The following is a 27987-nucleotide window of genomic DNA, read 5'->3' as shown; positions in this document are numbered from 1 at the left end:
TGGCTGTAAACCTCCCTTCCTCAAATTCTCCTTTGAATTGGCTTCACCATATAGCTAGTTTCCTCGGTAACAAGTTAAATAAATTTTTCAAAACTTTTATTTTAGGTTCAGGGGTACATGTGCAGGTTTGTTATACAGGTAAATTGCATGTCATGGGGGTTTGGTGTACAGATTATTTAGTCACCCAGGTAATATGCCTAGTACACGATAGGGGTATTCACCCTCCTCCCACCCTCCACCCTCAAGGCCCCGTTGTCTGTTGTTCCCTTCTTTGTGTCCATATGTACTCGAAGTTTAGCTACCACTTATAAGTGAGAACATGCAGTATTTGGTTTTCCATCCCTGTGTTTGCTCAGGATAATAGCCTCTAGCTGCATCCAGGTTGCTGCAAAGGACATCATCTCATTCTTTTTTGTGATTTTGTAGTATTCCATGGTATATATGTACCACATTTTCTTTATCCAGTTAAATACATTTCTGATATATGTCCGTTATATATTTGTTTGTAAGTCATGTTTTAAGCTTTTTATAATTATATTTTGCATAAATAATTGAATTGAGGTGCTCTGTGGAAGGGGAAAGAGCTCAAAAATCCAGATCTCCTACATAAATGTCTAAACTGTTTGTAGAACCATAAACCACAGGACACACAGACTTTCCCATTTGGCAGCCTCTTGGGAGGGGCCTTGTTATGAATTTTTACAGCAGCTCCCCAAGCTAATCAAACTTGGTGGGGACACTTCTTAAAAGCAACAACAACAACAGAAAATTCCAGAATTATATCAGCACTAATTCCTATTACATAACAATTATAGCTGGGCACAGTAGCTCACTTCTGTAATCCCCGCACTCTGGGAGGCCAAAGCAGTAGGATCGCTTGAGGCCCGGAGATGAAGACCACCATGGGAAACATAGTGTAACTTCATCTCTAAAAACAAAACAAAACAAAAAAATTAGCTGGTGTGGTAGCAGTGCCTGTAATCCCAACTACTCAGGAGGCTGAGGTGGGAGGATCACCTGAGCCCGCTTTAAGGTTTCAGTGAACTATGACTGAGCCACTGCATTCCAGCCAGGTGACAGAGCAAGACCCCAGCTCTAGAAAACTGTTTTGATAAATAAAAATAAAAATTATATATGCCCACGTAAGGCTTAGGAAAAATAAAAATATTTTGCTGAAAAGTAGTAAGAGACACATTTATTTTTTGAAGAAATAATTTTTAGTAAGTGTAGGCAAAACTCCAATCCCCAGATCCTCTGACAAAAGATTTTGTCAGGAATCATGTGGCAGGAGGTAAAATGACAAAACCTTCTATCAGCTCCTCTGTCTACCCACAGACAGACAGATACAAAGTTAAATATGAAGCCATCCATTACCATCACAAAGCTCTCTTTGAAGACCCTGGTTTGTGTCATTTTGTGTGTGTGTGATCCCATGATTTCAGGGTTCCCTGGAACAGTCTTGGTCTTCCAGAACTCAGTGTCAGAATTATAAACAGGTGAACTCTGCCAGTGGCCTTAGAACCAGAATAATGAGTGGGTTCTCCCTCACTATCTATCTTTGGAATCTGCCTCTGGGTTTTCTCACTCTTTATCTTTGAAAAGTTATCAGCAATCCACATCAGCACTGCAAAAGCCAGAGCGGCCAGCCACACCAACTTTCTTCCCTGTTAGTTACTTTGCAATAGCAGAAGAGATGCGGAGAGGTAACTGTTGGGATAATTCTATACCCTGAAGTTATACAATTACCCCAGCAGAACCACAAAGCCAAACTGGGTTTCAGAAATCTACCTAAGCACAAGGCTTATTCTGTTATTGGGGCTCAGAAAACAATACCCCAAAGTATGGCACCTTGGCATGCTGAGTCCTTTGAACTAAAGGAGATTGGAAGGCCTTAGGAGCACATCTTCTTTCTCTGACCTTCTGCTCTTCTGTCTCCCACCCCTTCTTCTCCCCTGAAGCAAGTCAAACCAGAATTCCTCCCAGTGTGGGTCATAGAAATTAGAAGCCCTCTCTCCCAAAGCAAGCCATGAAACCTAGAAAAGTCGCCTCTCCCTTCTCCCTTCTAGATCCTCATTGCAGAGGGGTCCTGCTCCATACCCAGAAGGAAGGAATGCCACCCAGAAAGGCCAAGAAGTATCCGTTGAGGCAGGCCTTGTGGGGTTTCCCGCTTCAGTCTACTACCGCTAGGTCATAGAACCTAAGTGTAAAAAGTTTTCCTTGGGTCTTCTTTTCTGAAGACTCTCATGTCAGATAAAACTTACAGATCTGTGATGCTTTTCTCCTGTTAGCCTATCTTTGTGTATGACTACAGCCATACCTGCGCTACAGCTGCCTGCATGCCTTCCCTTCCCTTCCAATACTAGCCAAAGATATGGCCTTAGGCAAATTTCAGCTTCACCAGCTATAAACAGGAACAATAATACCTATCTCAAGGGAATGGAATCATTCGTATAAAGTACCCTGGATCTGGTAAGGGCTCAATCATTGTTACTTCTGTTTGCTTCCCCCATCCTTTGCCTTTTTAAGCTATTTATTTAATGACTTCTGATGATTAAAATTGAAGACTGGAAGAAGTAGTTGATGATTTGAAAAAGGGCCAGTCTGGTTCATGACAAGCCCCTCCCAGCACACCACACTGGACTATTTCCCATTTCTGAGCAACCAAATAGCCACCCTGAGAAACACAGTTGTATCCTCTCTCCAGAGTGGGTGTTCTGGCCTAGGTGACAGCCATGTGCCCTCCTACTTACGTCTGGATGGTGTTCAGCCCAGCCATCTTCATCTTCAGCAGCCGGTCCTTCCAGTAGAAGCGGGGGACGCGGGAGTAGTGAATGCTTCCTGAGATGTAGCGAAACGGCTGGCCATCCTTGAGGAAGCGGTCCTGGCTATAGGCAATTTCAAACACCCTCCGGGTGGCATTCTACAGAGCAAGGATGGGGTCACATGAGAACTTTCACCTTCTGCATTTCAGAAGCCGATCCTTTGACAGTGGCAAGTGACTCTCTGCCTATTTAATTTATGTAATGTGCTGATGGACTTAATGCTTGTTTTCTGAGCTATCATACAAACCATTGCTAAGCCAGGTCCACCAGAGGTACTCAGGTAAGAGAAATTATCAAAGAGGATCCACAGGCAGGATTCCATAAGGCTCAGCTTCTAGAGGCCAGCACTGAGCTGACAATCAGTGGCTGAGATGATATTCCACTGCGCTGTTCATGGGGCTGGAGAACACACACACACACACGCCCTTGTTGCTGTGACCTGCCTGAGCACTGGATGCACCTCAACTGTAATGTCACTGGGATAATCAAGATCCATTAAGAAAATTCTAAGTGTAAAATACAGGACAAAAAGCAATGGGTTAAAACTCCAGAGCCCCGACGCCCCATCCTAGGTATTGCGTGAATCCCAGAGTGACCTGGGTAAGTCCGTCTCTAACCCTACCTATCTTCATCTATAACTATCCAGGGTATTGGATTAAAAGAACTTTAAGGCAATATTTTTCGAATTGTGGGGGGTGACCTGATTTGTGAATAACAAACTCATTTTTGGTGGCAATAAGCACCTTTTAAAAATGAAAGAATTGTCCAGGCATGATGGCTCATGCCTGTAATCCCAGAACTTTGGGAGGCTGAGGCAGGTGGATCACCTGAGGTCAGGAGTTCAAGACCAGCCTGGCCAACATGGTGAAACCCCATCTCCACCAAAAATGCAAAAATTAGCCAGGCATAGTGGTGCACGTCTGTAATCCCAGCTACTTGGGAGGCTGAGACACGAGAATCACTTGAACCCAGGAAGCAGAGGATGCAGTGAGCTGGGATCATGCCAGTGCACTCCAGCCTGGGCTACAGAGCGAGACTCTGTCTCAAAAAAAAAATAATAAGATAAATAAAAATAAAAATCAAAGAATAGCAGGCGCAGTTGCTTATGCCTGTAATCCTAGCACTTTGGGAGGCCAAGTCTGGAGGATCGCTTGAGCTAAGGAGTTCGAGACCAGCCTAGGCAACTCAGCAAGGCCTCATCTCTACAAAAAAAAAAAAAAAAAAAAAAAAATCAGGCATGGTGGCACACACCTATGGTCCCAGCTACTTGGGAGGCTGAGGTGGAAGGACTGCTTGAGCCCAGAAGGTTGAGACTGCAGTGAACCATGTTCATGCCACTGCACTGCAGCCCGGGTGACAGAGCAAGACACTTGTCTCAAAAAAAAAAAAAAAGGGCAAGAAAGAAAATAGAGGCCAGGTGTGGTGGCTCATGCCTGTAATCCCAGCACTTTGGGAGGCTGAGGCGGGTGGATCATGAGGTCAAGGGATCAAGACCATCCTGGCCGACATAGTGAAACCCCATCTCTACCAAAAATAAAAAAATTAGCTGGGCATGGTGGCACACGCCTATAGTCCCAGCTATTCGGGAGGTTGGGGCAGGAGAATCGCCTGAACCGGGGAGGTGGAGGTTGCAGTGAGCCAAGATCATGCCATTGCACTCCAGCCTGGCAACAGAGTGAGACTCCGTCTCAAAAAAAAAAAAAAAGAAAAAGAAAGAACAGTGTATTACACATAGGAAAGTATTACTTTATAAAACTTTTGTTATATATACATATGTGGAGTTGCACATGTATGCACGTATATTTGGTTGCAATGTAAGATTTATTTCTATCAAGCAAAATTTTAAGAAACACTGTTTTTGGGTCACTTCAGGAGCTAAAATGCTAGGATTTTGAAAGGCATGACCTCAACGGGTGGTAGGGGTTGGGGTTTGACTTTAAGCCGAGTGGAACACTGCCCTCTGGTGGATAAGGCAGCAACAGGCCACAGGTGCCAATAGAACCAGGGTTTTAAGAAGCCATCAACTAGTGCTCTCCATTATGGGTCAGATTCCTTGTGCATCTTTAGGCTTTTGAAGGTCACAATACTAGCTTTAGTCACAGTAGCATCCTAGTCCATGGTGGCTTTGGGGGTTACCCTTGAAGCTGTATTTGGAAGCAGCTGTGGCAGCATGAGTCCTACATCACACATGCCTGAAATCTAACCGGGGAGCTGAAGTTAAACAACTCAGAGAAGAATTCATAGGGGCAAATGGAGAGCTTTACTGTATGTGAATTACATCTCAATAAAGCTAAATAAACACAAATAACTAATTTAGGAATCATTTTTAAAAGGGCAAGTGTCAATTTAACATCACTTTATTCTTCTAGTAAATAAGGCTTTAATTTCTGTTCAAAGGAAAAGTCTCCTAAACTCACAAAAATATAAAAATTATTTCTTACACCAGGTGCCTCAATGGATGCTCTTGGAAACATTCTCATAGTATATACACGGCTAAGTGTCAAATAAGGGTTCCCCACAAGTTTCCTAAGTTCAAAGGTGGCCCATGAGGTGGGAACATTCATCAGACAGGTAGAAAGGAGGTCAAGCAACTTCTGGTAGAATTGGGAAAAGGGTAGAGCTGTTTGAAATCCACCTAAGTGAAAGAGTTCAGAGGAGCAGAAGATAAGGCTGGAAAAAAAGATGGTGGGAGAAAATGGAATCTGGCCTTTGTCCCATACATGGTGAGACACCATCTCTACCCTCCAATGACCTCAAAGTGCAGTCTAAATATCTCCTCACCATTCACTGACAAATATAATATTACCAAGCACCTATTACATGCTGAGTAATCACAGACAAGAACCACACAGATGTGGCCACAACCCATATGAAGCTTCCATCTAGCCTGGAAGAAACCCAACGGTTAACACAGTGAGGTCGAGGCGGGGTGGAGGGGAGGGGCAAGGGCAAGTTTCTCAAAGGAAGAAACATCCCAAACTGTGTTTCTCAATCTTGGCTGCATGGCAAAATCACCTGTGCAAGGTTTTAAAAATAGCAAAGTTCTTTGGGAGGCTGAGGCGGGCAGATCACAAGGTCAGGAGATCGAGACCATCCTGGCTAACATGGTGAAACCCCGTCTCTACTAAAAATACAAAAAAAAAATTTAGCCGGGCATGGTGGAGGGTGCCTGCAGTCCCAGCTACACGGGAGACTGAGGCAGGAGAATGGCGTGAACCCGGGAGGCAGAGCTTGCAGTGAGCCAAGATCACGCCACTGCACTCCGGCCTGGGCAATAGTGTGAGACTGTCTCAAAAAAAAAAAAAAAAAAAAGCAAAGTTGACCTCAACCCCAGACATTCAGGTTTTAATCGGTCTTGGGAGGAACCCAGACACTGGAATTTCTTAAAGCTGCCTAGATGATGCAACGTGCAGGCAAAATTAAGAACCACTGGCCTGAGCCAAGGCCTAGGATGAAGTGAAGTTAGCCACGGGGGAAGGTGACACAGATGGAGAAAACATTGTGTGCGAGGCCTGGGAGAGGGAGGGCAGGACTACAGGCCAGGAGCCACACAGCCTCGATACAGATAAAAGATGGCAGCTGCTGAGGCGGAGGAGGAGGCCAGGGCCAGATCCAATGAGCCCTGAAGTCCAGATTCAAGGGCCCGGACTTTATGCTGACAGCCATGGAGAACCACTGAAATGAAAGAAAGACAGGACCAGATACGTGTTTCCAAATGTTTGGCTTTTTCCTGAATGGGCAAAAAAGGCAGAAGAGATGTGGCTGTGGCCCATGGTGGTGACAATGAGGTGGGCAGGAAGCGGAAGGAGGAAATGACAGGACGGTGGCCAGTTAGATGTCAGGCACAGGCGCAAACCTGAAGAGGCTCCTACTGTTCTTGGGGTGAAATTTGAGTATCAAAATGAGAGAGAGAGAGAGCACGTGAAAGACTTAAGAGATATATCAATTAAAAAAAAATATGACTACGTGTATATTAACACCGATCAGTTCATCGTAATACACAAGGAGAAAAAATTCATTGGTCACCTTTGGAGACTGCTAGAGTACCAACTCATTACTCTGTGATAAATACAGAGAAAGAGCCAACCAGTTTACTTCCCGTTCACATAAAAGCAGTATTTCAGGGTTACCAAAACATTGACAATGGAAAATTCTCCACTGGATCCCAGTTAATTAAATATAGAAGGGCCTGGACACAATGGCTCATGCCTGTAATCCCAGCAATTTGGGAGGCCGAGGCAGGAGAATTGCTAGAGCCCAAGAGTTCAAGACCAGCCTGGGGAACATGGCAAGACCCTGTCTCTATTAAAAAAAAAAAAAAAAAAAGCTAACAAAATTAGTGTCTCCTTCATCCACCGCTGCCACCTCCTTCTTCTTCCACTCCTGGTGCTGCTTATGTACTCATTCGGTGCAGACTTGGTACCTCTTTTGTGAAGCGGCAGCTGAGACTCCGGCGCCTGCCATGGCAGACAAAAAGCCCAAGGAAAGAATCAAGACTGAGAACAATGATCATGTTAATTTGAAGGTGGCGGGTTCTGTGGTGCAGTTTAGGATTAAGAGGCATACATCACTTAGTAAACTAATGAAAAGCCTATTGTGAATGATAGGGATGGTCAATGAGACAGATCAGATTCCAATTTGACAGGCAACCAATGAAAGAGACAGACTGCCTCAGTTGGAAATGGAGGATGAAGATACAACTGATGTGTTCTACCAGCAGACAGGGGGTGTCTACTAAAAAGGGAACCTCCCACTTCACTCCAGAACTCTGTTCTTTACAGACCAAGATTACACTCTCAATTAGAAAACTGCAATTTGGTTCTACCACATCCTGACTACTACAGTATAGTTTTCTCTATTCTTTCATTTCCCCCTTCCCCATTCCTTTATTGTACATAAAGTAACTGGTATATGTGCACAAGTGTATATATACATATTTTTTTACTAAACAGCCAATGGTACATTTTGACTGATATCAAGTGGAGATGGGATGGGGAAAAATACCGATTCTGTTAAAATACTCCCTTTTCTTCATTAGTGGCATGCTCATTCCGCTCTTATCTTTATATTTCAGTAAGTTATTTGGCTGTTTTAACAAAAAAAAAATATATAAAAATTTTGCATACCTCGTTCAATTGTAGAATGTTAATGTTTTTCATTTATCATTGTAAAACCAAGAACAATTTTATAACTTCATTGTACATAGCTGTTACATGTAGGACAGTTTGTCTTTAAGTAGGGATAAATTAGTCTAAAAAAAAAGGAATCCTAGATAGTTTTTTCTTCAAGTCAAGAAGCTTGTTGTTTAAATTTCTTGTTTAAAATAAATAAACAAACAAACAATTAGCCAGGTGTGGCGGCAGGCACCGGTAGTCTTAGCTACTCAGGAGGCTGAGGCGGGAAGATTGCTCGAGCCTAGGAAGTCAAGGTGATGGTGAGACTTAATGGTGCCACTGCACTTCAGCCAGGTGACAGAGAGGGACCCTGTCTCAAAATAATAATAAATGCAGAAGGAATAAAAGCATCTGAAAAACACCTCTTTCCCAACACTTAATGAAATGGATTTAAGCTATAATCATCAACAGATGCTAAAACCATTAGAAACACTGATGGAAATTGTGTGAAGGACTGGGCATATTTTTTTGTGCTCCATCTGCTCAATTTCAGCCTCAATAAAAGTGGAATAGCCAGACATTATGTCTGTCATGTTATGATTTAACACGAAGTACAGTCTCACCTAGAAAGTGGTCCTCATTATTGAATCAAAATCACAATTGAACCCAAATCTAACAATACCGTAAGGAAGCAATAAGCCAAATCCAAAATGTGGGACATTTAAAAAGTCCAATGATTCAGTTGTTCCAACAAATCAATGGTATCAAAAGAAAGAAAGGGAGTATTTTAGAAATGAAAGAACTTCAGAGGAATCATCGCCTAATGATTGCATTAGATCATTATATGTGATATGGTATGTGTAATAAGGTATGATATGATATTTGTAATATGACATGATACGATATTCATTAGGTCAGCGTGAACCTGGTTTGGATCCTAATTCTTTTATTTTTAGTACTTTTTATTTCTTATTATAATTTTTTAAGATTTTTTGGATACAGGGTCTTGCTCCGTCACCCAGGCTGGAATGCAATGGCTCAATCACATCACGTTGCAGTCTTGAACTCCTGGGTTCAAGTTATTCTCCTGCCTCAGCAAACTATGGCATATGTATATGATGGACTACTACTCAGCAATAAAAAAGAACAACTACTGGTATTTGTAATAATGTACATAAATCTCAAAAATGTTGAGAAAGAAGCCTTACACAATTGGGTTCATACTGCATGAACCTATTTATATGAAGTCCTGGGAAAGGCAAATCTAATCCATGGTGGGAGAAAAAAATCAGAATAGTTAACTCTGGGAGAGTGGAGGCAGGTATTGCCTGGGAAGGGACATGAGGGAACTTTCTGGGGTAATGGTAATGTTCTACAGCTAGATAAGGGTTTTGGATTATGCAGGTGTAGGCATTTGTTGAAACTCATCAAATGGTACATTTAAGATATGTGCATTTCATTGTATGTAAATTTTATCTTGGGGAAAAAAGGGGCTATTAACAAACACTGACTGCTAGTTAATGATATGCCTGCTGAAGTATTTATTTTAGCAAGAGGAGGGCACTGATATCTGCAACTTATTTTGAAATGCATCCAAAAAATAAGATGAATTGATAGATGGAGGGATGGACTGACAGTAATATGTTAAAGGTATAATGTTTCAACTCTCTCTGAATATTTTTCCTAGCAAAATGTTGACACAAATAAAAATGCAGACTGATAAAATGAATTAGGGTTTATACTGTATGTGTATTGTACATGTATGTTTGTATATATACAAATACACATACATGATCAAACGTATGCAGCTCTGGAGAGTATGCAGCCCTTGCCAGTGTGAAATGGTCTCTGATGGATATACGGTGAAGGCAGAGGAGGAGAGTTTTTTGTTTTTGAGACAGGGTCTTTCTTGCTCAGTTGCTCTGGCTGGATTGCAGCAGCATGATCATAGCTCACTGCAGCCTTGACCTCCTGGGCTCAAGTGATCCTCCCACCTCAGTCCCCAAGTAGCTGGGACCACAGGGGCGTGCCACCATGCTCAGCTAATAATTTTCAAATTTTCTGTAGAGACAGGATCTCACTATGTTGCCCAGGCTGGTCTCCAACTGCTAGCCTCAAGCAATCCTCCCACCTCATGATCCCAAAGTTGTGGGATTGCAGGCATGAGCCACCGTGCCCAGCCTGAAAGGTGTTTTTTTGGTTTTTTTGGGTTTTTTTTTTTTTGAGATGGAGTTTCACTCTTGGGGCCCAGGCTGGAGTGCAATGGCGCAGTCTCGGCTCACTGCAACCTCCGCCTCCCCGGTTCAAGCGATCCTCCTGTCCCAGCCTCCCGCCCCCACGCCTGGCTAATTTTTGTACTTTTAGTAGAGACAGGGTTTCACCACGTTGGCCAGGCTGGTCTCGGGCTCCTGACCTCAGGAGATCTGCCCGCCTCAGCCTCCCAAAGTGCTGGGACTACAGACATGAGCCACCACGCCTGGCCTTGAAAAGGGTTTTAAAAACATGCCTACATCAGCTGTAGCTCTGTGAATGGTCTTGTGCCAGCTCAGTATGCTTTGTGCTGATTGTCTCAACTCACACTCAGATCTCAAGTCTTTTTGCCTTCCTGCCCCAACACTGGGGGAATGGGTTCAGCCCAGAAGTCCAGGGGCGCTGGGTAGTCCATGCCCCGGGGGCAACCTTCAGCCAATGAGGGATAAAGAGGGTGGAGAACTGCATTCTCTTGTCTTTTAGGCAAATCATTCTGGAGACACTTTGCGCACTTTTCAGGAAGTCTCAGAAGAATCATGTCCCGGTTCCCAGAGTGATAACCCCGATATGCATTCTGACCCAGGCTGTCCCTTCTTTCCACCTATCCCTCGCTCCTATGCTCTGGGATCACTTCTCAAACCACCTGCACCCAATGCTCTGCTTCTAGAGGGACCCAAAGTATGACAATTGGTACCAGGAGTGGCCTCAAGAGCAGATCATCAGGATGTGAGTCTGTACCTTGTTGTCTCATGAATGTCAAATAGCAAGAACCCTATAGCTAAGGGGCATAGTAATGCCTCAAAGACAAATACCAAGTCCCTCAACTATGCAGGACTGGGAGGAGGCATGGAGAGAAGGGGAGCAGTTGGTATCTGCACTGGCTCCACCCCTGGAGCAGGGCAGAGGTGGGGGTTACTGGTCATTGAAAAGAGTGTGAGGTTAGCTGGCTTTTATTAAGTGATTTGGAAGCTTTGAAGACAGTGACTGTTTGATAGGCTCAGGTGAGCCATCCACTCAGGGCATCCTATGAATGTCAGAGGCTTCTGTGGCAGTGTTTAAAGAGACTCACATCTCCAGCCAGAAAAGTAAGACCTAACCATGGGGGTCACTGAGAATGGACCTTGAGGGGGAAGATCCCAGGCCAGATATGGGGAAGTTACTGGTAGGGTGTATTCTCCCATGACCCATATTCTATTGGTAAGAGCCCAGTCTCTATGCTGTTGGGAGGATCCTTGGAAACTAGACATGACACTGGTTAACAGGAAATGAGGTGAGGATGCCAGGACTGCATCCTGAGAAATGGCTCAAGAGGTGGGAATGTAGAAAGGATGACCAGAGACCCCACTACCTGGCTCTATTCCCCAGGAGAGCCCAGAGAACTCTCCCTTCAGGAAGGAAGGCACTGGTGAGGAGGGCCCTGGCATGCTTGGGAAGCCCATCCTTTGCAGGCAAGAATGACGGGGGATGCTGCCATGGCAAGGGACGCTCTAGTGTCACTGGGGATGATGAGGTTCTGGCATAACCAACGTGAGACCGCTTAACCATCAGAAGCAGGAAGGCACAATTACCACAACGACCACCAAGGTCACAGTGGCAACCAGGGTGTGCTGACCTGCGGACCAGGAGTGACCTTACCCGGTGGCTTGTAAGACACACATTCCTGTGGGGTGAGATGGCCAGGCAATCGACAAGAGTACTGCTTGACATATTTAAAAACTTGTGAGCAAAAGGCTAATGTCAACAACTGCATGGAAAATTGAGATTCCTACATCCAATTCCTAGCTTTGAGCCAGTTCTCCAACATAGAGTCAACAAAATTTGACTGAAGGAAAGGCTGGATGGATCCCCTTGAGGAAGGCCCCTATAACACCACCCCAAGTCCACACAGTGAATATTCCTCCAGTCCTTCCCAACAAGATTCAGGGTAACTGTGTCCTAAGAAAAGGGGCACCCCAAGGCCACCCCCTTCTGAGGACTGTTGGATACAGTGTGAACTGACATGGTAGCACCAGGGAACCTGAAATGCCATCACTCTCCCTTATCACTCTTAGGGAGGCCAGGGATAAAGGGAGCCTTGGCCCCAGTCCTTTTCACAGAGAGTCCAACAAATCAGAGGATCCGTCACATGGTTATTTCCCTGGCTCTGAGCTCAAAGTGGGATGGTTTTACATAATGGCCCGCAGAACCCTCATCATGAGTAGGAGCCACCACGAATCAAGGGGAAGCTCTGGAACTGCCCACTCCCCACTCCCACTCAAGATAAATCTGAAGCAAGACCACAATCCTCTGGGAATTGTAGCTATGAGTGCCCCCTCCACAAAGACTTAAAGATCATTTCCATCATGTTCATTCAAATTGCCTGTGAGCCTCTGCCAGAAAAAACAGATCATGGTACATGATGGTGGCCACTTAATTAACTGAGTAGTAGCTCCAACAGCAGCTACCACGTGGGTGTGGGATTACCACTGGGACAGAACAACACAGCCTCTGATATTTGGTTTGCAATTAATGTTCTAATCTTTTCAAATCCTACTGATAAAAAGGATTGAAAACAGTTCGTGAGTGGGCAGGATAGCAGTATATTCTCCCTCTTGCCTGGGGCTGTGTCCACTGCCCTGCTGTATCACATGAGACCTGGACTGTCTGTGCATTCATGGACCGTCATGGTCTGAGACACGAACACCACCATGTTATTTGAACCAGGTGAGCAGGGGACATGTCTCTGAAACAAAAACCTGGAAAAGCCGCAGAGAGGGGATCGAGATGAACAGCTGCAGGCAGTATCAGTTAAAAGACAGCTCATCATTGTTGACTGTCACAACTAAAGTAAACAGGGACAGTCCACTTCATGGACCCGAGGTGACCCCTCTCAAAAGTTACGGACCTAAGAAGATCCCACCTAAAGAGCCAGCTTCCTTTGAGCTTCCTCTGAGCTGTGGCACCACTGACAGAAGGCGATCAAAAAAAGTGGGAATAGGCCAGGCGCAGTGGCTCACGTCTGTAATCCCAGAAATTTGAGAGGCGGAGGCAGGTGGATCACGTGAGGTCGGGAGTTCGAGACCAGCCTGATGAACATGGCAAAACCTCATCTATACTAAAAATACAAAAATTAGCTGGGTGTGGTGGCCCATGCCTATAATCCCAGCTACTTGGAGGCTGAGGCAGGAGAATCCCCTGAACCTGGGAGGCAGAGGTTGCAGGATGCCAAGATCACACCACTGCACTCCAGCCTGGGCAACAAGAACAAAACTCCATCTCAAAAAAAAAAAAGTGGGAATAGGAGGAAGAAAGAAGGAAAGGAGGAGGAAAAAGGAGACAGAGAGAGAGAGAAAACTGTCTTCATAGTGTATTCCTCCCAAATGCAAATAATGCAAGATTTGACCTGAGTGCAAATTATATCCTTCTAAATGAACTGGCGCAGGAATGCAATACTGAAGACACATACTTTTATTTCATACTTGCAGAAGTGTGGAAGCATCAGTATTTAGTGCATGAGGTCACAGAAAACTTATAAAAAGCAATTCTGAACAAACCAAAATTCATAACTTCTTAAGGCCCCCCATTAACGCATCCAATACTGGAGGGAAAAAAACCCAGCAGTACAAACAAAACACCAAATACATACCAGGAACCTAATACTGGCCAATGTAATTTTAAAAAAGTTATTTATTCAGGTTAGATTATTTCAGTAATAAATAAGCATCTCTTTTAAAACAAAAATTAAACACAACACAATATTGACATCATCAGGTAATGTGAACACCCCCCAAGTTCCCTAATCCCTGGGATTAAAAATAATTATATTTGTATTACTTGTGCACATTCCTTGACTAAAGAAATAAAAGAAGCCCAGTGACATCGCAGATTCTGGGTCATGCTGATTATGTGAAGATGATCTGTCTTCAGGTCCCTCAGTGTAACTCTGGTAAGCACCTACTCAGCAGATCTCAATCCCCAGCACCCTACACACCCCTACAACTCACCTTCGAGACTCAAGGGCCTGGGGGATTCCTGACACGAGCTGTTCAGCTCCAGGATGGCAGAGACTCAGTCCTCTTAGACTGCAAGCACCCTGGGGCTGAGGGAACATGGATAGAGGCAAGGGGAGAGGGAACGGGCTGGAAGGCTATTTGCATACCATGGACTTCTCAGACCCCTCAGTTCATAGAACATAGAGAAAGAGAAGAAATGTTTCAGGTGACTATGGGTCAAACTCTGACTATGTCAGAGCTAAGAGCCTTCCAAACACCACATGCCATGGAAGCACCATTCCATCAGATAGGCTGGAGAAGGAAAACAGGTGCAAGCAATGGTGATAATCTATATGGAGATGGAGGAATCTGTGGATAATCTGCTGTAGCTTATGCTTTCAATTTTTATTAACTTTATTTTTTCATGCCTGTCTTGTGCCAAAAACATTTTTGTTCAGCATTCCAAAAGACTGGGTAAAGAAGACAAATCACAGTGGAAGAGGAGGAGAAGTGAGCACAGCTTTGGACTGATTCCCAATCCTCACGGACTCTGGACATGCACAGATTTAAAATATGTGCCCCCTCATCTCAGAGAAAAGGTAAATGCGCAGTTTAAAAAAATAAAAATTAAATTTAAAAATATATAATTTCTTTAAAATTAAAAACATACAGACCTAACTTTCCACACTACATTGACCATATTTGGCCTAAGGATAAAAATACAGCTTAAATTGCATTCAGGAAGAAAACAAAAGCAAACTGCATTCAGTAGACTTCATCTTAATAACCACATTGACATTACTATTTTGGTTCTGTTATATATGTAGTAAGATAAAAAAACTAAGTAACTACATTAGGTTACTAAGAACCAAATTTTTCAGTATGAAAGAGAAACAGGCTGGGTGCAGTGGCTCATGCCTGTAATCCTAGCACTTTGGGAGGCTGAGGTGGGCGGATGGCTTGACCCCAGAAGTTCCAGCCTGGGCAACAAAATGAGATCCCATCTCTATAAAAAATAAACAAAAGTTAGCTGGGTATGGTGGCACACGCCTGTGGTCCCACCTACTTGGGAGGCTGAGGTGGGAGGATTGCTTGAGCACAGAATAGTTGAGGCTGCAGTGAGTAGTGATGGCGTCACTGCAGTCCAATCAGAGTGACAGAGCAAGACTCTGTTTCAAAAAAAAGAGAGAGAGAGAGAGAGAAACAAACATAAAACCAAACAAAATTAAGAACCCCATAATCAAGAGATACAGGAAAATCTCTGTACCTTCCCCTCAATTTTGCTAAAAGGCTAAAACTACTCTAAAAAATATAGTTCATTAAAAAACAATAAAATCCACAATCTCTCATTTGAATTGGAAATACTAGTACACATTTATGATTTGTTTTTTTCTCCCTAAAAAAGTATTGCATTTCCTAGCAATACCCACAGACACAGTTTGGAAATGATATCAGCAGGCAGCAATCTAATCTAAGCAATCTAACCCATATAGTGCCTAAATTGTGGTCTGCAAACATTTCCCACTAAAAGTAACCAGAACTGCTTCTTCAACAAATTAGTTAATCCAAGTCTGTGGCATAAGATGTACAAAACAGCGCTAGAACTATTAAAAACAAAAAACAAAAAACTACTAGGGTCTCATCAAAACAACAAGATGACAGGGCTCCAACCAGCTCAAGTGCAGTGGTTCACACCTGTAATCCCAGCGTTTTGTGAGGCTGATTACAGGTTCACACCAGTAATCCCAGCATTTCGGGAGGCTGAGGACTGCTTGAGGCCAGAAGTTTGAGACCAGCCTGGGCAACACAGAGAGACTCTGTCTCTACCAAAAAAAGAAAGAAAGAAAGAAAAAAAAAAGAGCCAGGTGTGGTGGTGCGTGCCTGTAGTCCTAGCTACTTGGAGGCCAAAGTGAGTGCATCGCTTGAGCCCAGGAAATTGAGAGTGCAGTGAGTTATAGTCACACCACTGCACTCCAGACTGAACAACAGAGCAAGACCATGACTCTAAAAAGTAAAAAATGAAAAATGAAAAGGTCCCAACTGGCTAAAGATGGGCTATTTTGAGTATTAAAAGATGTAACACTTTGATGAACTAAAAAGCATCAGACATATAAAATATCTAAATATCTAAATTCCTAACAATATTTTCACCCACTCAGAAGAAAAGCTTATTAGTCATTCTTGGAGGCTGCTGTGGTATCAGCTCATTATGCTATAAACTAAGGAATCAAGTGAAAGAATCTAGTATCTGTCTTGCCTTTGTTATAGGCTTTTTCAGAGTAACCACACAATTGATGAGGAGGTTCTTTGTAAAGGATCCATAGCTAGTAAATGCAGGGGAAAAAAGGGTAGAATTTTACGAATCATCATTTTGCAATCTTTAGTGAAATAATGACATTAGGCAACAATCACCAATGACTGCTGAAACATTAAATGGAAAGATAATGAGGAATTTTCTAGTGGAGCGATCAAGCTGACAACACCTGGGCCGACAGGTCAATCTTAGCATCACTGAAGCAAAGGTCTTCCTACCCAAAAAGGGAAAAGGTTGAACCTGAATCTATCCAGCCTCTAGCTCTAACCTTTAGAGAGCTTTAGCTCTACGAACTCACAGAAAATATGAACATGTTAAACGACACCAAAATCCAAAATGCATAAAATTTTAAGACATACGACCCAGATAACTTGAACAAATAAATGGCATAAAATAAGGAAAGGGGGATGTTATAGACTTAAGGAAACTGAAGAAACATAACACAGGCAAAATATAGACCTATTTTTCATTCCTGTTTCAAACAAAGTAACTATAAAAAGACAATTCCATAAGAAGAAGAAGAAAAAAAAAACCCAAAGCTAGCAAAAGACAATAAAAGATTAGAGCAGAAATAAACAAAAGAGAATAGAAAGATAGTAGAAAAAAAAAAACGAGTTGGTTTTTGAAAAAAAATCAACAAAATTGAGAAACTTAACTAGATTTTAAAAAAAGAATATATAAATAAATCAGAAATGAAGAGAGGGCATTATAACTGATGCCACAGAAATAAAGGATTGTAAGAGAATAGCATGAATAACTGTATGCCAACAAATTGGATAACATAGGAGATATGGATAAATTTCTAGACACACCCAGCCCACCAAGACTGAATCATGAAGAAACAGAAAATCTGTACAGACCAATAGCTATTAAAAAGATTGAATCAGTAATCAAAAACCTCAAAGAGGCTGGGCACGGTGTCTCCCGTCTGTAATCCCAGCACTTTGGGAGGCGGAGACGGCCAGATCATTTGAGGTAGGAGTTTGAGACCAGCCTGGCCAACATGGTGAAAACTCATCTCTACTAAAAATACAAAAATTAGCCGGGCGTGGTGGCGCGTGCCTGTGGTCCTAGCCACTTGGGAGGCTGAGGAAGGAGAATCGATTGAACCCGGGAGGCAGAGATTGCAGTGAGCCGAGATCACGCCTCTGCACTCCAGCCTGGGCGACAGAGCGAGACTATGTGTCACACACACACACACACACACACCTCAAAGAAAAACCTAGAACCAGATGGCTTCACTGGAGAATTCTACCAAACATTTAAAGAAGAATTATACCAATCCTCCTGAAACTCTTACAAAAGTTGAAGAGAAGGAACATTTCCAAATTTATTCTATGAAACCAATATTATCCTAATACCAAAGCCAGAAAAATACATTACAAGAAAACTATAGTACGATCATATTCCTGGTGAATATTGATGTAAAAATCCTCAACAAAATACTAGCAAACTGAATTCAACAATGCATTAAAAGGATTATATACTATGATCAAGTGGGATTTACTCCTAAAATGCAAGAATGGTTTAACATATAAAAATCAATGTAATACACCAAATTAACAGAATAAAGGGCAAAAACCACATGATAATCTAAATTGAGGCAGAGAAAGCATGACAAGATTCAACACCCTTTCATGATTTAAAAAAACCCAACAACTCAACAAATGCAAAATAGAAGAAAACTACCTCCACATCATAAAGTCCACATGTGAAAAGCCCATAGCTAACATCATACTCAATAGTGAAAGACTGTAAGCTTTTCCTCTAAGATCAGGAACAAGACAAGATGTCTGCTTTTGCCACATCTACTCAAATAGTTTTGGAAGTCCTAGTCAGAGCAACTAGAAATAAAAGGCATTCAAATTAGAAAGGAGATGTAAAGTGATCTGTTTGCGGATGACATAATCTTAGATGAAGGAAACCCTAAAGATTACACACACACACACACACACACACACACACACAACACTGTTAGAACTAATAAATGAATTCAGCAAAGTTGCAGGATACAAAAGCAACACACCAAAATCAGTTGCATCTCTATACACTAAAAATGAACAATCCTAAATGGAATTTTAAAAAATTCCATTTAAAAAAGCATCAAAAAGAATAAAATACTTAGAAATAGGCCTAACTAAGGTGAAAGACGACACTGAAAACTACAAAACACTGTTAAAAGAAATTAAAGAAGATACAAACAAATGGAAAAAACATCCTATGTTCATGGAGTGGAAGATTCATATTGTTAAGATGTTCATACTACCCAAAGCGATTTACAGATTCAACACAATCCCTATAAAAATCCCAATAGCATTTCTTGTAGAAATAGAAAAATTTATCCTAAAATTCATACAGAATCTAAACAGACACCAAATAGACAAAACAGTCTTGAAAAAGAAGAGCAAAGTTGAAAGACTCATACCTCCTGATTTCAAAACAAAGCTATAGTAATCAAAATAACATGGTAACGGCATAAAGACAGACAAATAGAGCAATGAAAGAGAATAGAACACCCAGAAATAAACCCTTGTGTATATGGTCAAATGATTTTCAACAAAGATGCCAAGACCTCTTGATGAGAAAAGGACAATTTCTTCAGAAAACAGTGCTGGGAAATCTGGATATTCGCATGCAAGAGAATGAAGTTGGACCCTTATCTTACACCATACACAAAAATTAATTCAATATGGGTTAAAGACCTAAACATAAGACCCAAAACTATAACACTCCTAGAAGAAAACATGGGAAAAAAAGCTACATGATATTGAATTTGGCAATGATTTTTTGGATATGATGCCAAAAGCACAAACACAAAAGTGAAAATAGAGAAATGGGCCTACATCAGACTTTAAAACTCTGTGCATCAAAGGTCACAATAAGTGAAAAGGCAATGTACAGAACTGAAGAAAATATCTGCAAATTACATATCTGATAAGGGGTTAATATCCAGAATACATAAAGAACTCCTACATCTCTACAACAATAAATTAAATAATCTGATTTAAAGATAGGCAAAGGACTTGAATAGACATTTCTCCAAAGAAGGTATACAAGTGGCCAACAAGCCCATGAAAACATGCTCAACATGGATAAACAAAATGTGGCATAAAAATACAACAGAATATTACTGTGGTCCAGCCTTAAAAAGAATAGAAATCCAGTCACGTGCCACAACCTTAAGGTCATTATACTAACTGAAACAAGCCCGCCACAAAAAGACAAAAACTGCATGATTTCACTTCTATGAGGTACCTAAAGTAGTCAAAGCCATAGAAACAGAAAATAGAATTGTGGTCACCAGGGGCTGGAGGAAGGGGGAAATGGAGCCTTGTTGCTCAATGGGTATAGAGTTGCAAGATGAAAAAGTTCTACAGATCAATTAGATCAATTTCACAACAATGTGAATATACTTAACACTGTTGAACTGTTCACTTAAAAATGGTTAAGATCAACAGCAACAAAAAGAACAAAAAAAATGGTTAAGATAGTCAATTTTTTGCCACAATAAAAAATATAATTGAGATAATCACGAAAACTAAACACTAACTCTTCACACAATTAATTGCATTTGAATCCTATACTCATTTGTGACAGATACAGCTACTTAATACTCAGACAGTGGAAAGAACACTTCTTTAAAGAGGTCGAAAATCTGGCTACTAGCCCCAAATCTCCTAACTAGCTATTAGATAATATTCAAGAATCACTGTTAATTTCATTGGATATGATAATGACATTATAGGTATGCTTTTTGAAAAAGGATTCATACTGAAGTAATTTTGGGGTAATGTTATGTTTTCTATGATTTACCTTAATTATACTCCAGCCAAAAAATAAAGAGTACAAGTGGGGCAGGGGTAGCCAAGAAATGATGGCAGAATGGTCTTGTCATCCTTGTGAAAGCTGGGAGATAGGTACATGTACGAAAAGTTTAAAACAAACCAAACAAAATACGAGGGGAAAAAAGCATGGATAGGTATTTGGTAGGAATGGAAGCAGGATTAATTTATTATTTTGTAACAGCATCATATACTACAGATGCTATTGCTAATCTTCAAAAAGCATTGCATTTCAATTTGCATCTAACAGATTAAAAATAAACAAATGAAACTGAAAGAATGATCAAGCTTCAAGTAATGTCTCTCACCACCTCCCCCAGCCACAAACAAACAAAAAAAAGAAGGTCAATGGTTTAAGAATGTTGAACAGAGGCAATAAAGGTGTCATGGAGTCCTGCCCACCAGGGCCAGAATCTGGACAGTGATGGAGAAATTTCTGCTGGAAAAATGTCCGCCGAGCCAGGGAATACAAACCAGATATGAGAGGGTGTTGATGTTGTTTCTCAGATACATGGAATGGACCTGTTTTCTTTCTGCTAATAGAAAGCAATCAGTCAAGCAAGGACTTCAGAGTGGATGAAGGGTATATAAGACCACACAATGATGGCATTCAAGAGAAAGAAAAGAGGTAAGGATGCAAAATTAAACAACAAAAAAAAGGACTTCATGAAAGCTAATTTCATCAAGCCCAGGTCACTGATAAGAAAGATGCAAAATCAAGAAATCAGTGAAATAACACACGACAGGTGAGTCAAACATTACCAGTGGCACCAAACAGTGGAAGTGAAATGGCACCATGGAGCCCACCTAGTGAAATCCAAAGCGAGAACTGAAAGGAAGGATGATTCACAAAATGCAGTCGGGTCACAAGAAAAGTGAGTTTGGAAGGACAGGGAAGAGAGAAAAGAATAAGGAAACCACCAAAATTTCAACTCAAAGATACATTTTAAACTGCATGGGATGGCCCACTGTCAATACTGTGGCTGCCTGGGAACAAAAAGGGTGGTCTCCAGATCCCCCAGAACCGCACTATACACCAGGAAAACAAAGAGGAAAGGAAGAAACCCCCTTTGCCTGCCAGAATGCGCACGAGGGGAGGAAGGCAAACCCCCAGCAGTTGCTGCTTTGACACATCACCGGCCCCAGCAGCAGGCAACTCGTTACCCACTCACATTCCTCAGGACTGGCTGCTTCATGAATCCTCCGGGCACCTGTGCCCAACACAGTTCCTTAGCAAGCTCCACTGGAAAGCTGAAAAATTAACATTGAGTGTTCACTGTGCACACTGTGCCATGTGGAACTCATGCACAAGGCTTGATGGATCCCTCCTGACAAAACAATCTTGAGGTAGATGTGATAATTATCCCCATTTTAGGGTTGATGGAAACCAAGGCTCAGTAAGGGAAAGTTACCCACCCACCGCTGCCCAACGAGTGAGTAGCAGGGTTAGCCTCTCCAGTCAAAGCGAGTTTCTTCAGTCCCCATCGGAGGAAGACTATCCATCACAAGCCTAAATCACCCAGCAGGAAACTGGCCCAGCCCTGTCTTCTCAGTGAGGCCTTTTCTAACACAGGTGCTTATCTCCATCTCAGGATCAAACGATCTGTTGCTTCCGGCAAAAGGGCCAGGCCAACAGGGTCACTCCAGACATCATAATCCCTGCCTGGTTTTTCTATGGGTCTAGAAGCCAGTGGGGATGGCCCTATCATTTCATGGCCAGAGCCCAAGGGCAGCTCTTAAAGGGTCAAGCAAGTGGGTTGGAAGCCACCTAGCAGGAAGAACAGTCTCTGCATTCCACAGCCAGGCCCAGGGAGAGGAGTCTGCAGGCCCTGCCAGAGGCACACAGCACTGCCACTCCCATGCAGGCCTCATCTCCCCCACTGACAGAGTGAGCCCGGCTGCTCACAGAAAAATCAAACCCAAACGTGGGGTCGGAGGTGGAGGGTTCCAGTTTCCTGACTCTTCTTCAAATGTAAGACATCCTACACTGAAACTAGCTGACTCCCTTCCAGGCTCCAGTCCATGCCGGTATGGGTAAGTTGAAATCAGCCTCAAGCAAACCACTTAGAAAGAGCATGGGGTCCTAGGCCCTTGTTCATTCTCTCTGCACTGTGAATTGGTGAACTGCATTTGAATCCCGCGCTCACCTGCAACAGACCACCTGCAACAGATGCAGCTACTTCATCAACACATGGTGGAAAAGCACCGCTTTTACTGGGAGGTAAAAGACCTGGTTTCTAGCCCCAAATCTCCTACACATCTTGTCATATTGCCTGTGCCCTATCTCTCTTTGCCTTGGTTTCCTCATCTCCAAATAGGGAAAAGCAGCCTGTCCCCAATTAGCTCCCCAAAGGGTTGTATAAAATGAGGCAAGGGAGGCAAAGCCTTCCGAATTCCTAAGCAGCCACGTTCCCACCATCACCGACCACGGCGCCCATCATTCTTCTCCCCCGACCTTGCCCCCAAAGGCCCAGGAGCACAGACAGTTAAATAGCATCCCTCAAGGCCTGGAACAGGAGGAGCTTTGCATTCCAGTAGATTTTGCTGATGCCCTCAATAGAGGTGATCCTGATAGAAGCAGAGGAAAAGAAAATATTCTTCTCTAGCAGCCAAGGGGCCCTTCCATCTTGCCTATTCTCCCAAATTACCTGGCAACACTGCCCCTTCCCCAGAACGGCTCTGGATCAATGATTCTGGAAACCAATTAAGTCCTAAAGACAGTTTTAAAACACCAAGAGAAAAATGCTCCTGCTCCTCCTCGGCCCCACCTTCTAGAGGTATTCCTTTCTAGCAACCCCAAGGGGAGGTTCATCCCTGGGAGCTCTGCAGGAGAAGGTCCCCACTCCACACCACCTGGAAAATAGAGGGGAGTGCTCATATATGTGACCTTAGTGATCTCACAAGTGCATCAAAAAAAGCAACCGGCCAAGGAAACGGTTAAACCAGCCTGAACATGCCAGGCAGCCCCACCAGGAGTCACTGTTTGAATCAGGCTTGTGACCAAGGGTGTGTAGGCAAGGCTGGGTGGGCCAGGCTGGAGGGGAAAAGCAGGCAAACCACTCTGAAGCAGGATGGAGGGTTGAGGGCAAGGGCAGGGCAGAGGTGCACAGGGCAGGGCCGGTTCAGGGAGACCGCTGCAGGATGAGCTCTGTGATCTCCGCCCTGCTACCCAACCTCATGGGTATCCCGTAGTAGGCTGTGCCCGGGCTGACATATACGAATGTAGCCTGGGCCACTTGGTAGAGACCAGCAAAGAAGGGATTCAGGAGATAGGCTGCTACGTTCAAGGGGAAGATCTGCCCAGCATGTGTGTGCCCAGAAAGGATCAGGTTAATATCTGGCCGAGCCTGGAGAGCTCTCTTGGCAGCCAGGGGCTGGTGAGCTAGCAAGATGATTGTATGGTCTGGGCTGCAGCCCTCCAGGGCCTTGTCAAGATCCATGCCATGGCCAGAGTAGTGCAGGATGTCTGCTTCAATATCGTCCACCCCAGCCAAGCAGATCCAGTCTTCATCCTCACTCCCACCGCCACTGCCACCACCACCACGTTGGGCCCGTGTGGCGGAAATCTTCACGTTCTCATTATGAAGAGGCTGGACATGCAGGGATTCCAGAAGTGCAAACCAGTTGCTGACATCTGACGTGTAGTACTCATGATTGCCTGTGACGAAGTAGGCACCGAGACGTGAATGAAGCTGGCCCAGAGGAGCGACAGCCGTCCGCAGGACCGAGGCTTCCGAGTCGGAGAGGTCACCCACGATCACGGTGACGTCTGGTTCCAGCACATTCACCATCCCCACAAACATCTCCATCTTGGTCCTGCCCACTGTGGGGCCCAAGTGAATGTCTGAGAGGAGCACGATCTTGAGGTTGTTCATTGAGGCGGGCAGCTGATGGATGGGCACCTCCACAGTTTTCACAGCCGGGGGCTGCGCAGCATTCAGAATCCCGGCCACGCTGAGCACAGCAGTCACTCCCACTGCCAGGGCAGGCCTGAGCACCAGCTTCCTTGTCTTGTCAAGGCTGCCCACGACCCTACCACTGCGCCAGGCCAAGAGCTGGTAGGCCTGCTCCATGCCGCTGAGGATGCAGAGGAAGAAGAGCATGATGATGTAAGCACCCAGGCAGGAGTAGGCTGCCAAGGAAAAGAGATAGGGCTCCTCGGCCACTAAAAAAAACATGGTGAAGAAACTGGAATGGGCCAGGGCCAGAAATGCCAGAACCACCACCTTCCAAAGCTGAAAACAGGTCGACTCCGCAGCTGGGGAGTGGCAGAGGTTGCTAACTGTGCTGCGCCAAATGTAGAGGGAGCCAATGAGCAAGAGCGAGTTGACAAACAGGGCAAGCTGCAAGCGAAGCAGCCAACGCCAGGCCCTGAGCTCAAGGCTGTCTGCCAGATACGAGCGGGAGGCGATCATGGACACGAAGACAGTGACGGCAGCCAGGGTGGCCTTCGCGCCTAGGGACAGCTGCCTGAAGATGGCCATTTTCTCTGCTCCTAGGAGGCTCCCCCACCAGTTCTGTGCTGGTGGACTCTGGAAATGAGTTCTTTAGAAAGGACAGTGGCCAAGGAGAGGTTTCCAGGTCAACTCCGCCTGCAACCAGGAACCAGCATCAGCTTTGTGGGATATTAGAGCATCCTTGTACCCATTCAAAACTCAAAGGCCACTTACGTCTGCCCAACCCACCTTGAATCCAAGCCACTCAAATACCAGTGAGTTGCTAGCTATACTTTATGATTCAAAAAGAAACTCACAGCATTGTGACATGATGGGCAGTTTTCATTTTCTTACCACATTTTCTATACGTTTAAAGTTTCTCTACAGTGAGCATGCACTTGTTTTATAAGAATGTTCCAAATCAGCGGTATTCAAAGTGCGGTCTGGAGAGAGCCCTTCAGGGGTCCAATTAGTGAAAACTATTTTTATTATAATTCCAAGCCATTACTGCCTTTTCCATTCTCACTCTGTCCTGAGGGTGGAATTTTCCAGAGGCTATGTGACAGGTGATATGGCAACAGATTTCATGCAGAAATAAACATGAAAATTTGACTGTCTTCTATTAAGAGACATTGAAAGAGATTTGCAGAAATGTAAAACAGTGCAACTCTTCACCCTAAAATTTGGGGAGAAATACTATTGTTTTTCAAATATATACAGTTTATTAATGTATAATGATGTATTATTTCTTAACAAATAGTTTAAAATATTCTCTAGGGCTGGGCACAGTGGCTCACGCCTATAATCCCAGCACTTTGGGAGACCGAGGCAGACAGATTACCTGAGGTCAAGAGTTCAAGACCAGCCTGGCCAACATGGTAAAACCCTGTTTCTACTAAGAATTCAAAAATTAGCCAGGCATGGTGGCGGGCACATGTAATCCCAGCTACTCGGGAGGCTGAGGCAGGAGAACCACTTGAACCTGGGAGGTGGAAGTTGCACTGAGCCAAGATCATGCCACTGCACTCCAGCCTCGGCGAAAGAGTGAGGCTCTGTCTCAAAAAAAAAAAAAAAAAAAAAAAAAAGGAAGAAAATATTCTCTTAATTTCTAGGACAGCTAAAATTTAGTTAAAATTTGAGAACCGCTGGGTCACGAGGTCAGGAGATCAAGACCATCCTGGCTAACACAGTGAAACCCTGTCTCTACTAAAAATACAAAAAAAAAAAAAATTAGTTGGGTGTGGTGGCGGGCACCTGTAGTCCCAGCTACTTGGGAGGCTGAGGCAGGAGAATGTCTTGGACTGTAAAGAAATGTAAACAAGGAGATAATGAAAAGCTAGACTGCTAGTATCTTTCTTCAGCTGTGGGCACAGGAGCCCAAGAGGGACACCTAGGCACCTGACATGAGAATTCCTGGGGTGATGCCAGCGTCCCTGTGTGGGCCTCAGGTATGGTAGCCACAGGGCATCCACCCTGACCCACTGATGCTGCACTAGACTGATAAGCTTACATCAGACAGACTGACCCTGTCCACCTGCTCCTGGTTCATAAATCCTTCTCTCTCTCTCTACCCCCACTCCCAGATACTGGTTAAAATCTGCCTTTCCCCCAGCCCCTTACCCTGCCACTGTTCTCCTGAACTGTGCCCCACTTCCACCTTCCCCAGTGGTTCTCACAGCTGGCTAGCTCTGACTCCTAAGGTCCTACGGGCCTTGTGGACAAGAACTCTGTCTACATAACTGGGGTAGGGGAACCACAGACGGGGTGAAGAGGGAAAAGTAAATAATCTGTGCTGACTTTTTCCCAAAATGAAAACATTTTCAGCAGCTGTTTTCCAAATACTTAAGATGTTCAATCTTGGTTGCAGATAAATGTACCACTTTTCTCTGCACTAGGCGCGTTATTGAAAGCCCTATTAAAGGGTGTAACTTACAAGTCCACGGTGTCAAACGCCACCAGCTCTTACTTAAAGCGTGCTGCAGGCTCGGCCCACCTACACCCTGAAGGAACCAAAGTTGGTCCGCGGAACGTGCAGAGGAGCAGCTTGCAACTATCCACTCTCCCTTCCGCAGGTCTGATGCAAACCTCCCCAGGCAGCGCTTAGGAACCCCCTAAGCCCGTCGCCTCAGCTCGGACGAAGCGAGTGAAGCTGCCCTTACTCTCCCACCAAACGTGCACGCCCCGCACCTCACCTATTCGCCTCGCCAGCCCTCCCCCCATCAATGCTGGGATCCCCCGGCAGCCTGCCTATTCCCCCACGCAACCTGGACCCCCAAACGCCGAAGGAAAAGGGTCCCACAAATACGAAGAAAAACCGGAGCCAAAGGGCAGGCGACGGGGAGTGGTGAGAAGGCAACAAGATGCACGAAGAGGGCGAGCACCCAGAGGGAAAATAACCCAGTGCTCCCACAGCAGGGGCCTCTCCTGACCCCATTTTTCTCCTTCCGGAGCGCTCCGCAGAGCACGGACTGGGAAAGCAAGGGCGCCCCAAACCAGAACCCGAGGCACCCTCTAACCCGCGCAACTTGGAATCCCCTCCCGGAAAGCCAACTAAGGAAATCTTTAGGCGCACCTCGTCTCACCACCTCGTTACAGATAGGGAAGTGGGTCCAAGCGCAGAGGGCAGCCGGAGCGGAACGCACAAGCGACCGAGCTGCCTGGAAGGACGCGCGCCCCGCCCGGCCCGCCCCCGACGGGAAGGCCGGTCCACTGCCTGCGTTCCGCCGGCCGCCTGCCTGCTGGGGGGCACTTCGGGGCTCAGGCTTTCCGCCCTGCGGGACCCCGGGTGGCTGCGGCCCGAGCCCGGTTCCCCGCCAGCCTGTCCCCTAGCAATGCCTCCCCGTACCCGAGTCCCGCAGACTTACCCGCAAGCCGCGCGTAGGGCCCAGAAGCAGCAGAGGCAGCAGCAGAGGGAGGATGCGAACCAGGAACCCCGGCATGACCACCAGCCTCCCGGCTCTGCAGTCGGCGCCCAGGCCGGCCGCTCCGCGTCACTTGACTAAGGACCCGCGGCCTGGCACCGCCCCTCGTCCGCCCAGCAGCCAGCCCTCGCGCCTGCTCAGCCCCGCGCTCCGCCCCGCTGTGGCCGAGCCGGGCGGGTCGGGGCGGCTAGGAGGCTGCGCGCGGCCGCGTGACTCCAGGATAGTACTATCTGGGTTTTGCAGGCGTCTTGCCTGGGAGGGGACCCTTTGTAACGGCAATCGGGAGGCCCTGCTTTCAGCAGCTTGATAACGCGCCT

General features: G+C 44.7%; 2 protein-coding genes and 1 pseudogene across 4 annotated transcripts in view; 1 reads left to right on the top strand and 2 right to left on the bottom strand.

Moving 5' to 3' along the window:
• GLB1 (galactosidase beta 1) overlaps positions 1-27749 on the bottom strand; it is a 110295-nt gene extending 82546 nt beyond the window's left edge. Inside the window, exons 1-2 of one of the 2 annotated variants that reach the window (XM_028843605.2) lie at positions 27614-27749; positions 2751-2920 (exon numbers count right to left, since the gene is read on the bottom strand). In XM_028843605.2, coding sequence (XP_028699438.2) covers positions 2751-2920; positions 27614-27688 — 245 coding nt within the window. In that variant the 5' untranslated portion in view covers positions 27689-27749. Of the gene's footprint in view, positions 1-2750; positions 2921-27321; positions 27426-27613 lie in introns of those variants that run through there. The other variant, XM_077991360.1, reaches the window with a different exon arrangement.
• Positions 7155-7688, top strand: LOC114676218 (small ubiquitin-related modifier 2 pseudogene; annotated as a pseudogene).
• Positions 20223-27749, bottom strand: TMPPE (transmembrane protein with metallophosphoesterase domain). 2 transcript variants are annotated; one of them, XM_015132384.3, is made up of 2 exons: positions 27614-27749; positions 20223-24905 (listed from the first exon to the last, which is right to left on the bottom strand). In XM_015132384.3, the coding sequence occupies exon 2, from the start codon at positions 24795-24797 to the stop codon at positions 23436-23438; it is 1362 nt and encodes a 453-aa protein (XP_014987870.2). In that variant the 5' UTR covers positions 24798-24905; positions 27614-27749; the 3' UTR covers positions 20223-23435. The 2 variants fall into 2 exon arrangements, with proteins under 2 accessions (XP_014987870.2, XP_001099016.2); XM_001099016.5 differs by lacking the exon at positions 27614-27749 and adding an exon at positions 27322-27425.
• Positions 27750-27987: the final 238 nt, after the last annotated feature.

Source organism: Macaca mulatta, chromosome 2 (assembly GCF_049350105.2).
Source record: "Macaca mulatta isolate MMU2019108-1 chromosome 2, T2T-MMU8v2.0, whole genome shotgun sequence".
NCBI classification, from domain to species: domain Eukaryota; kingdom Metazoa; phylum Chordata; class Mammalia; order Primates; family Cercopithecidae; genus Macaca; species Macaca mulatta.
This window is presented reverse-complemented; position numbering and strand designations above follow the sequence as displayed.